This window comes from Delphinapterus leucas, chromosome 14, assembly GCF_059928025.1.
Source record: "Delphinapterus leucas isolate spDelLeu-1000000601 "Yukka" chromosome 14, BTC_Dleu_Yukka2, whole genome shotgun sequence".
Lineage (NCBI taxonomy): Eukaryota > Metazoa > Chordata > Mammalia > Artiodactyla > Monodontidae > Delphinapterus > Delphinapterus leucas.
This window is the reverse complement of record NC_143142.1, coordinates 19,016,202-19,028,254: the sequence shown is the minus strand read 5'-3', so window position 1 is coordinate 19,028,254 and position 12,053 is coordinate 19,016,202. Positions and strand designations below refer to the sequence as shown.

The window sequence follows — 12,053 nt, the reverse complement described above, 5'->3', positions numbered from 1 at the left end:
GCTAGCCCCCTTACGCTCTGGGGCCCTCCTCCCCTCCCCAGCTCAGCTCTGGCCAGCATCCCAGGGCCCACTGGGGTCCCGCCAGCATCCCCAGGACCAGCTCATCTCCATGCTGGGGCATCTTCGCTCACTGCTTCTGCCTCTTCCCCGCAGATCCTGGCCTGTCTGGGGTGCTCCCGTCATTCACATGGCATCTGTCAAGTCCCTTCCCATGAGACCACCCCTTAGAGAAAGGGGGTGACAGGGAGGTTACTCTATCTCCCCAGGACTTAAACCACTCTCTGAATGATCCCACTCACTCACTCTGCTTGCCCATCTGGACCAGCCCTGTCTGCTAGAACACTCTGTGATTATGGCGAGGCTCTCCATCTGGGCTGAGCAATACCATGGCCATGGGCCACTTATGGCTTTTTTTTTTTTTTGCGGTACGCGGGCCCCTCACTGTGTGGCCTCTCCCGTTGCAGAGCACAGGCTCCCGACGCGCAGGCTCAGCGGCCATGGCTCACGGGCCTAGCCGCTCCATGGCATGTGGGATCTTCCCGGACCGGGGCACGAACCCGTGTCCCCTGCATCGGCAGGTGGACTCTCAACCACTGTGCCATCAGGGAAGCCCCACTTGTGGCTTTTGAGCACTTGGATGTGTCCAGTGCGACGAAGAAACTGAATTTTGGATCTTACTTAATTTTAACTAATTTAAATGGAAAGACCCACACGTGGCTAGTGGCTGCCGTATTGGACGGCACAACCTGATACAGTGGACTGAGCCCTCCCAGCAGCCCTGGTGCCCAGAACAGGGCCTGACACCAGACTCGTACACTTATTCGACGTGTGAAGAGATGAAGGTTGACCCTAAGTGCATCCCTCTGACTTCCACAAACCTTCTCCACATCAGGCCCTGGGCCAGGCACTTGACTATATGTTACTTTGTGATAAATCTCCAGCAAGTCCATGAGGCAAGCAGGATTCCCATTCTACAGGTGAGGAAACTGAGGCTCAGAGAGGTCTGGCAAGGTGCCCAGAGCCACACAGCTGGTAAGTCACAAAGCTAGGTCTGCCCAATGCCAGGTCTGCCCCATTTGCAGTCCAGGGCTGTTTCCAGGAAGAAATCAAATCATGAAAGTACAAAGTGTTCATCTTCCTAATGAAGAATTCTTTTTCCAAAAGGAAAGTGGCGGAACTTAAGCCAGCAGGTTATAGGAAGGAAATACAGATGGCCTCACACACAAGTGACAAGATGGAGGTCACTCACTGGGAGCATGAGCTCCAAAAGTTTGATAACCCAGCCGGCTGGCAAGGCTGAGGGAAGATGGGGCCCTGTCATCACTAGGGAGGATGTGAACTGGTACAGCTCCACTGCATGGCACGCTGGCAGTCCTGCAAAATCACAGCCCCTTTCCCCCGTGGAAGGGCAATCGCCATTCTGAACCCACAGATACACCTGCACATACCTGGTTTGTAAATAGTAAAAGGTGGGAAATATCATCCACGTCTACTATGCAGCAGGTAAAAACAATGAGGACGCTCGCTGTCTGCGGCTGAATGCAAAAGTTCTCGAAGAGGCTTTATACAAAAAAAAAAAAAAAAAAGGCAGGTAGCAGATCTGTGGGTTCAGCATTGACCCTCCACCCAAGAATCCCCAGGCGAGCTTCTAAAACTGACAAAGGCAGGCCCCACCCCAAGACTTCAGCCAAATTGGTCTGGGGGGAAGGCCCTGCGCTGCTGTCTTTTAGGACTTACCCATAGGCAACCAAAGTTTCAACCACTCTTAGAGAACGCTCTCTTTTATAGAAAAGGGAAGGAAAAACAAGACTTACATATTCACATTTGCTTGTATTTTCGGAAAGAAACTCTAAAAGAATTTGGGCAGAAAAGAATATGATTACGGGACGAGGAGGAAACAGGAGGGATGGAGAATGAGAGGTCTGGGGGAATTTTTACTTTATAAGTATTTTTGGAGCCATGTGAAAATATTCTCTCTTGAAACGAAAATAAATCATTTGATGAAACGAAATACTATAATTGGGCCTGGGACAAAGTTCTGATAAATGTTAAGTGAAAAAGAAAGAAAGAGTGAGAACGAAGGGAAGAGAGGAGAGGAGGGAGGGAGGGAGGGAGGAATAACTTTAATTGCAATCACACCCCATGTGGGGCACATGAGCAGAATTGGCTGTCGATCAAGAAATCCTCACCCAAGGAAGCAGAGATGCACCTCAAGATGCTCAAAGAAGCCCTAGAACTCAAATCAACCCAAATGTCCATCCACAAAAGTCTGGATAAAAAAAGCTTGGGCTCAGTCACATAATGAAATACTTTGCAACCATAAAAAATAATAAGGTGATTATATATGCACTTTTTTTTCTGTTAAAGTTTTAAAGCAAGTTATCTGGGTGTATATCTGAAAAAAAAAATTAACTCAAAAAGATCCATGCACCCCAATGATCACAGCAGCATTATTTATAATTGCCAAGGTGTGGAATGTAAATGTCCATCAACAGATGAATGGGTAAAGAAGATGTGGTGTGCGTGTGTGTGTATATGTGTGGTACACACACACACACTGGAATATTACTCGGCCATTAAAAAGAACGAAAGTTTGCCATTTGCAGCGGCATGGATGGATTTGGAGGGCATTATGCTAAGTGAGATAAGTCAGAGAGAGAAAGACACATACTGTATGGTATCACTTATATGTGGAATCTAAAAAATACAACAAACTAGTGAATATAATAAAAAAGAAGGAGACTCACAGATATAGAGAACAAACTAATGGTTACCAGTGGGGCATGGGGGGAAGGGGCAACATAAGCATGAGGCGGCGGGGAGGTACAAACTATTGGGTGTAAATAGGCTCAAGGATGTATTGTATAACACGGGGAATATAGCCAATATTTTGTAATAACTGTAAATGGAAAGTAATCTTTAAAAATTTTACAAAACATTTTTTAAAAAGTTTAAATACACGACAGAGAAAACGAAGCAAGTTGTGAGACTTTCTGAAGAATGCTGCCATGTTTCCACAGAACAGTATGCGTTTACCTATCTGTGTCTGGGCCAGGGTGCCCCAGCCTCAGCTCTACATGCATTTGGGGCTCCATGATTCTCTGTGTTGGGGGCTGCGCTGTGGGACGTTGTGGAGTACCCCTGGTCTCCACCCAGTAGATGCCAGGAGCAAACTCTTCCCTGGTTACAACAACAAAAAACATCTCAAACTTTGCCAAATGCGCCCTGGCAGCAAAGCTGCCCATGGCCAAGAACCACCAACAGGTCTGGAGGGGAGGGTCCCAGTGCACCAGAGGGTCCTCATTTGGGGGAGCTTTCCATCCTAAACCATATGTTTCAATAATATTTTAAATTGTGCCCAAGCATTCACTACTTTTGCAATAAGAAAAATACAACAATTATAAATCAATACATATGCGATGGGTAAGCCACTCTGGAGTGTAGGCAAGTCTCCAAGAAGATCAAAAACTGTAACAGTGGCTGCATCTGGGGGACGGGAAAGGAAAGGGGTCCGGGGGGACATTTTTCTATACATGTTATACACTCTTGTAAGGTTTGAATTTTCAACAACCAACATTTTTTACTTCTGTTTTGCTCTTACTTATTTTTTAAAGGTCCAGAACCAAAGATCTTTGGGCAGCAGAGAAGAGAAACGGGGAGCTGTTCCAAAGCTTCCCAGTCCCCTTTGTGAGAAAACAGATCCCCTGACAATGAGCGCTCCTGGGGCCTCGGCACCCCGGGCGGACATCCAAGGCCGGGCTGGGGTGGCCCCCCCACGAGGCCCCAAGTCTCCTGCTGCCGGCGGGCCCCTCAGCCAGGTGCTGGCACACAGATGCAGTGTCACATTTCCATGGCCTCCTCCCTCTCTCGCTTCCCCATAACAACAGCCTGGAGCTGGGGGGTGGGGGGTGGGGGGTGGGGGGCGGGGGGCGGGGTAGGCGAAACCCTTCCTGGAGGCGCATCTGCGGAGCCCGCTGCCTGCCTGACCCATGCTGGGCACTTTACCTCCTCTCCGCCTGGTAGCAGCGCCTCAAGGATAGGAATCCCCGTTAACTCCTAACTCCAGAGAGGGGGAAACTGAGGCTCGGGGAGGCCAAGTGCCTGCTCTGCACACAGCTGAGCCCGTGAGCGGCAGAGCGGAGATTCCAACGCAAGCCTGAATATGGTCATCGGAAGACACGTGGGTTCAAAGTCTGCTTCCACCACTTACATGCCCTGAACCTTAGGTGAATTCTCCTATCGCTTAATTTCCACAACATCCCTTTCTAGGTTGGCTGGGGGGTGACAGGAAGGGCCCCGTAGTCAGTTACCACACTGGCCCCAGGGCATGCCATTTTTTTCCCCACCTCTGAACCTTTGCCCATGCTGTGCTCCTACCAAGAATGCCCTCACCTCCTCTAATCAGCCCATCCGAATTCATATCCATCCCTCAAGGGTGGGCTCAGGCCAGGGCCTCCTCCGGGATGTCTCCCTGGGCCTCTTCTCCAGCGCCTCACTCTGCACCACATCCTTTTCTGGCCGTCAATCACCGTGTCCCACCTCCACACAGAGATCAAAAGCTTCCTGAGGGCTGACTCCATGCCTCAGATTTCTTCCCCACCTTCATGATCTCTCATTCCACTGAAAGCTCGGGTGTCGGGCCAGACCTAGGTGCAAACACTGGCTATGCCACTTGGTGCTTTGTGACTTGGGATAAGTTACTGAACCTCTCTGAGCCTCAGTTTTTTCCATCTGAACAAGGTGATCATACCTGCAGCAGACATTATGGGTGCCCTGCACACCACTCAAGTACACGCCAATGCTGCGTGAGGATTTTCCTCTCCACCACTGAGCATGGCCCCAGCCAGGTCAGAGGAGTCTGAATGGTAAAAGCCCCAGACACAGCCTCAGGCAAGGACAGAGGGGAACTAGGAAACAAATACTCCAGGTCCCCTCCCCCTTGGACAGGACCACCCAGAGGTGACCTGTGCTGCTCCCCAGGGGTCTCCAGTGAGAACGAGCCTCAGGTGCCCACACCTTCATCACCTGCTTCCCTTCCCTGACTCACTTCTCCTCCCCACACCAGCTCCTCAGGGGGTCACCTCCTAAAACAACTTGCAGGGGGCTGCTTCTATAGGAACACAAACCACGACAATCCCTCTCGTGTGGATTGTCCTGAGGCTCACGTGAGCTCGCTCATTCAACAAACACTTCTTGAACGTTCACGAAACATCAAGCAGGATGCTGGATTCTGGGGATACAATGATGAACGTGATGAAGCATACTGGAATACAGCAGGTGCTCAATAAATGATACCTATTGTGATCATTCTAGCCCAGGGCTTTAAAACTCGTAGCCCACAGGCTGTATAGTGCCAGCAGACAAGTTTTGCTTGGGCTAAGCAGCATTTTTTTAGTACTCTGTCCTCATTTCATAATGGCGGGAGGGGATTACAGACACAAATCTGGATCTTTCCGGTTCTCTTGATAAATCAGATCTGCCATCTCAACACCACCTTCCTCACTTGTCAAGAACCAGCTGGGGCTGCGCAGCGGTTGCCCCCTTCCGATAAGGCGTGGGCTCTCCATTTGCCACAAGCCCCACCACTCCCTAGCGTCTCACACCCAGCCTGACTCCACTCATTTCCATACTCACCTGGCCTACCCACGTGGATTCTGAGTTTGAGACCCCTGGCCTGCATGTTTAACAACGTTTGACAAAACTGCAACATGGTTTGTACTCACCTTTTGACTGTCTCGATTCCCCGACTCCTGCTGACAGAGCCCCGTCTTGATGTCTTTGGCCTCTGAAATCTCCCTGGGGAGACTGGGCCTCCCTTTGGGCTGCTCTTGCCTCCTCTCTCTGGCTTCCTGCATGATGGACAGGCCCTCTCGGATTTTGAGAGGGGGGCCTTTCTCCGAGTGGGCCCTCTTGACATCCAGCAGTGACCTTCCACAGTCCCATGGGTGGTTGCCCCACTGGGTCACACTGCCCTCCTCTCCCCTCCCGAGGGATTTCCTTGGGAGCCCTTTCTTCTGGTCAGTGGGGGAGGACCTGGGTGGCATGGTGGCCCCGCTGCCCAGATCCTCCCAGGAGGTGGTGGGCTTTGACTCAGCCAGGGAATGCGGGCACTTTGCACTGTGATGTTTACTGATAAAGGCCTTTTTCTCATCCTTGGTGACCCCCGAGCCTTTTTTCCTGGGACCTGCAGGGCCAGAAGAGGCCCCTGGATATTTCTCAGGAGGAGCTGAGTGCGGCAGGGCCCACAGAGGAGGGCTGACCTTGGTGCTCGTGGCTGCCTCCGGGGTCTCTGCCAGTTGCTTGCCCGAGCCGGGGGTAGGACTGGGGTTTGTTTCGGCAAAACTGGCTTGCTTCCGGGGGCCCTCAATTTCAGGGCCCTCCTTCAGGCTCCTCCGTCTCCGATCCACCTCGCCTTGCTGGCCAGGCCTCTCAGGATTCGAGCCTCTGGGCTCTGTGGGCGGCCCCCCCATCAGCTCCTGAGCCTCCCTGGGGCCTGCGGCTGGCTGTCTCTGGTACTCGGCCATCAGGGCGTCAATGTCGAGGACACTGGACCTGTAACCGTCCTTGATTTTACCTGGGAATGTCTCGCTGACCACCTCCGTCTTCCTTCTGAGCAGGAGATGGGTGGCTTTCGGGTGACTTTTGAGAGCCGGAGGTGTTTTGGGAGCACCACGGGGGGATGTCTTGTTCCCACGGTCCTTCCAGTCGCTGTGAAAACCAACGCTGTCTTCTGGTCCCCGACGAACCCATAAAGCATCGCCATCGGAGATTCTCTCGCTGGGAGGACCCAGAATCCTGTCCCCAAGAGACGCTGGCCTCGGGGTCTTTGGAAAGCTTGCGCGGTCATGCTCTCTGCCTGGAGCCTGGTTTTTACTGCCCATGGTCTCCAGCAGCTCTTCATGGTTCAGAGAAACCAAGGTAGATGTTAAAAGATGAGGCGATAGAGGTGGGGCTATTTTTCTAGAATGTTCCATCAAGTTTTCGGACCCAGGCTTAACAATGCTCTTTGCTTTTTGAGTGTCGGGAATCTGATACGTCACTGCAAAAAAGGTCGCCTTGGGTTCCACAGATGGCCCTTGCTTCGCTGCTGAAAGAACCTGTGACACGCCCGGGTTCCCCTGCTGGGGCTCCTCCCAACCGTGGGCTAGTTGGAGTTTTCCTAAGGCACCTGCGGTGCGGGTCAAATAACCCGTCCGTCTCTGCTCTGCCTTGGAAGAGTGCTCTGGGGCCAGTAAGCTGAATTCATCGAACTTCGCGTCGTGGGGTAATGTCCGCCGCCTCCACCTCTCCATCCTCTGGTCGCTGGGGCTCACCTTCCGCATCCTGGCTTCGGGCTCCGGCACCTGGGCCGGCCTCGCTCCACTCTGGCCACCAGCCACGGCGAGGGGCCCCTTCTGCAGTAGCACGTCTGCCTGTGGCCGGGCTCGGAAGTCAGAGGCCTCGCCCTTAGCCCTGGAAGGAGGCTCCAGAGGGCCCCCCTGGGGGGCACCCCTTTCCCCTGGCTTTATTCCAGCCCCTTCGATCCCCTGGTGCTGGGCCTCCTGGATGGCAGCCTGGATGGTCCTCGCAGAGGTGGCCTCGGGGCTTGGTTCCGAGCCTCTCTCTTCACTGACCCCCACAGCGGCTTTCTGCCAGCTGATGGCCACCCCACCTGTCCATCTGGGTGACAGACAATTGCCTCCAGACGTGTCCTTTAGCTCTCGGTGGAACTCAGGCTTTGGCCCACTGACCTCACGCGTCCCTCGAGCTTCCCAGATCAAACTGGCCCTTTGGATGGACCCCACCTGGCCTTCCAGCCTGCGCTCGGGGTCAGCAGGGGTCACGGCAGGGGTGACCTCCTGGGACAGTGAGAGCCGAGACTGGCTGCTCCGGAGCGTCACAGCCTTCTCCTCGGGCGCCATGGGGATGGCCTCGCTGTGTGCACGCTCACCGACCGCGTGCATGATGTCATACCTGGGCTCGACCCTCTCGGATGCAGGAGGGCTTTCCAAGAGCTTGAGGCAGGGGTTATTACTGCACTTGTCGCCCACAGGGTATCTTCCCAGGAGGGAAGACATATGATGCTGTTTGGGCTCACCGTTGGAGAAGGCGGTCCGCCCAGATTTCTTTGGGTCGGGATTTTCCAACCACTCTTTCTTCGGGTATGTGGTTTGCGGGAAAGAGCTTCTCGACCCAAGGAACCTGGATCTGAACTCCAAGACGTCGGCCGTGTCCCTGGGGGTCATGGCTGCGGGACAGTGTCCTGACAGGTCAGCCACGGTGTGCTTCTCCACGTGATGTTCGAACACTGTGGCCCACACGGTCTGGAAGCTTCTGTCATCATCCGGGGTGCTGGCGGAAGGGCTCAGAGGCCCCACCACGTTTTCGCTCCAACCGCTGCCAGGGACTTGGTCAGAACTGTCTTTCCACTCTGTCTGCCTGGATTTCTCCCGGGGCGTCGCAGGCTTCCAGGGGCTTCTTGGGACAGATGCGCCGTCCACACCATGCCCTTCCTTTTGCTGTGGAAAAAAAAAAAAATCCAATTTAAGTAAAAGGGTTTGAAATGGAGGGAATTCCCTGGTGGTTCAGTGGTTAGGACTCCGGCCTTCCATTGCCAGGGCCCGGGGTTCGATCCCTCGTCAGAGAACTAAGATCCCACAAGCCGTGCAGTGCAGCCAAAAAAAAAACCTCGAGGGGCAGTTTGAAATGGAAAGAAAGAGATGAGGTGATTGAAATAGCTGCTTTAATTTATTGATTGATTGATTGATTGATGTATTTATTTTTGGTTGTGTTGGGTCTTCCTTGCTGCACGCAGGCTTTCTCTAGTTGCGGCGAGCGGGGGCTACTCTTCGTTGCGGTGCGAGGGCTTCTCATTTTGGTGGCTTCTCTTGTTGCGGAGCACGGGCTCTAGGCGCGTGGGCTTCAGCAGTTGTGGCACATAGGTTCAGTAGTTGTAACTCGCGGGCTCTAGAGCGCAGGCTCAGTGGTCGTGGCGCATGGGCTTAGTTGCTCCGCGGCATGTGGGATCTTCCCTGACCAGGGCTCGAACCCATGTTCCCTGCATTGTCAGGTGGATTCTTAACCACTGCACCACCAGGGAAGCCCTGAAATAGCTGCTTTTAAAATCACAGCAGTGAGACACCATTAAATCTTACAGACTGAACATAGCCAGTGTGGGTGAGGATGTGGTGAAATGGCCACTCTCAGACACGGCCACTCTCAGACACTGTTGGTGAGAAGATAAATGGGCATGATTCTTGGGCAACTCAGTATATCTCTCATGATTTTAGGACACTCATTTCCTTTTATCTGGCCGATTTCCTCCCAGGATTCTTGCTTTGCTCACATGCACTAGTCTATGTGAACAAGAACAGCACTGTTTGTGAAACGAAAGAACACACAAACAACCTAAATGCCCATCTGAAGGGCACTGGCTAAATAAATTCTGAAATATTCAAACAATTGAATACCACACAGGCACTTGGATCCACAGAAGTGGGGGCAGGTCCCAATGTCCTAACGTCTAAGAACACACAAAATGTCGTGCTGGTGGAAGAAAAGCAGGATGAGGAAGTATATATTTATAATAAAATACCATTTTAAAAAACTACATGTGTACATGTGTATAAATATGTACGTGTGTACATAAACAGTGGAGAAAAGATAACAATCAAACTGGGAGTGAAGGGCTTCCCTGGTGGTGCAGTGGTGAGGAATCCGCCTGCCAATGCAGGGGACACGGGTTCAAGCCCTGGTCAGAGAAGATCCCACATGCCGTGGAGCAACTAAGCCCGTGTGCCACAACTACTGAGCCTGCGCTCTAGAGCCCGTGAGCCACAACTACTGAGCCCACAAGCCACAACTACTGAACCCACGTGCCACAACTACTGACGCCCGCATGCCTGGAGCCCGTGCCCTGCAACAAGAGAAGCCACCACAATGAGAGGCCCGTGCACCACAACGAAGAGTAGCCCCCACTCGCCACAACTAGAGAAAGCCTGTGTGCAGCAACAAATAGCCAATGCAGCCAGAAATGAATAAATAAAATAAATAAATTAAAAAAAAAAAAACTGTGGGTGAAGGAGTGAGGGTAGGAAGAAGAAATGAGGAAGAGAACGTCATCTTTTAATCCTACACATTTTAGTTCTGTTGGGTTGTTATAATATTCATGTATTATTGCTTAGTCATATTTAAAATTTTTCTTTTCTCTTAGCAAAAGGTCTACTTCAAGAAGTTACACAAAGATTTAACCATACAACCCACCAATTCCATTCCTGAGTATATACCCAAAAGAACTGAAAACAGGTGTTCAGACAAAAACTTGTACACCAATGTCCGCAGCAGCATTATTCACAATCGCCAAAAGCTGGAAACTCAAATGTCCGTCAATGGATGAATGGATAAACAGAAAGCGGTATATCCATGCAATGGAATATTATTCATCCATAAAAAAGAATGCAGTACTGATACATGCTATAACATAACATGGATGAACCTTGAAAACATAATGCAAAGTGAAAGAAGTCAGACACAAAAGGCCACATACATGATTCCACTTATATGGAATACCCAGAATAGGCAAGTCTATAGAGACAGAAGGTAGATTCATGGTTGCCGGGGGCTGGAGGTGGGGGATGAGGAGTGACTGGGTAAGGGGTTTCCATTTTGGGAAAACTAAGGGATCTTAGTTCCCTGACCAGGGATCGAACCTGCATCCCCCGCAATGGAAGTGCGGAGTCTCAACCGCTGGACTGCCAGGGAAGTCCCTCTCTACCATTTTTTAAGAAATGACTCAGAAGATCCAAGGATAAAAACAGGGCAAACCGCCCACCCCAGGAGTGGTAGGCACTGTCATTCAGAGCCAGCTCACCTTTGTTAGGGATTTATGATGGGAGGGATTCAAATGGGCTTGGAACCAAGCTCTGGTGTTTAAAACTCTGTATAATTTTCTTAAAAAGTTAAACTATGTGATCCAGCCATTCCGTGCCTAGTTATTTATCCAAGAGAAAACAAAATAGATGTCCCTACAGAGCCTTTCCCACAGATGTTCACAGAAGCTTTATTTGCAATGGCCCCAAACTGGAAACAACCCAAATGCCCATCAAGGGGTGAATGGATAAGCCAACTGTGGGCTACCCATACAACGGAGTACTACTCGGCAATAAAAAAGGATGGGCTATTGATACACATGACGACATGATGAAGCTCAAAATAATGATTCTGAGTGAAAGAAGCCGGACCGAAAAAAGAGCACTGGTTGCATTTATATAACAATCTAGAAGATGCAAATGAATCTATAGTAACTGAAAGCAGATGAGTGGTTGCTCTGGGGGGTCACAGAGAAGAAACTTGCATGTGCTGGAAATGCCCACTGTCTTTATTGTGATGAAAGCTTCAACAGGTGTACAAAGATGCCAAAGCTCACCTGCTTATATGCTTTAAACATGTCCAGTTTACTGTATGTCAATTATACCTCAGTGAAGCTGTTTAAGAAAAGTTGAAACTGCAGAAAGCATCAACCACAAACCCGTTATACCTAGCAGTTATTTTATGAGCTTTTTTAAATTAAACAGACTAAATGGGGACTTCCCTGGTGGTCCACTGGGTAAGACTCCATGCTCCCAATGCAGGGGACCCAGGTTCGATCCCTGGTCAGGGAACTAGATCCCGCATGCATGCTGCAACTAAGAGTCTGCATGCTGCAACGAAGATCCCGTGTGCCACAGCTAAGATCCAGCACAGGCAAAATAAATAAATATTTAAGAAAACAGACTAAATGAAAATATGTTTTAAGCAATTTAATTGATGGTAACTCTCCTCCTTCTTCTTCGTCTAGGTGACACATCAGGGTGGGGAAAGAAGCAGGGACCATAATGGGGGAAAATTGAGGGGGGGTTCTATTAACATTTTTACATCTTTACTAATTTCTTAATAAAGCAGACATTCTTACACAGGAAAGCCATGTCCCTCCTCCCATTTGCACAGACAAAAAGAAATGCCTGACGATTATATTTGTAACGGGGAATCACACAGCCCATCATACTGGAAGGGACTTTAAAAGTCCCAACATTAAA

General features: G+C 50.7%; 1 protein-coding gene across 6 annotated transcripts in view; it reads right to left on the bottom strand.

Annotated features, from left to right (window-relative positions):
* The window catches only part of KIAA1671 (KIAA1671 ortholog), a 188,440-nt gene that overhangs the window by 115,466 nt on the left and 60,921 nt on the right, over window positions 1-12,053 (bottom strand). For 4 of the 6 annotated variants that reach the window (XR_016387522.1, XM_089894619.1, XM_089894617.1 and 1 more), the window contains exon 5: window positions 5,724-8,498. Coding sequence is in view for 5 of the 6 variants with exons in the window: in XM_089894619.1 (XP_089750745.1) it covers window positions 5,724-8,498 (2,775 nt within the window). In the remaining variant the exon portion in view is untranslated. Of the gene's footprint in view, window positions 1-1,448; window positions 1,561-3,934; window positions 5,231-5,723; window positions 8,499-12,053 lie in introns of those variants that run through there. The other 2 variants (XM_089894620.1, XM_089894621.1) reach the window with 2 other exon arrangements.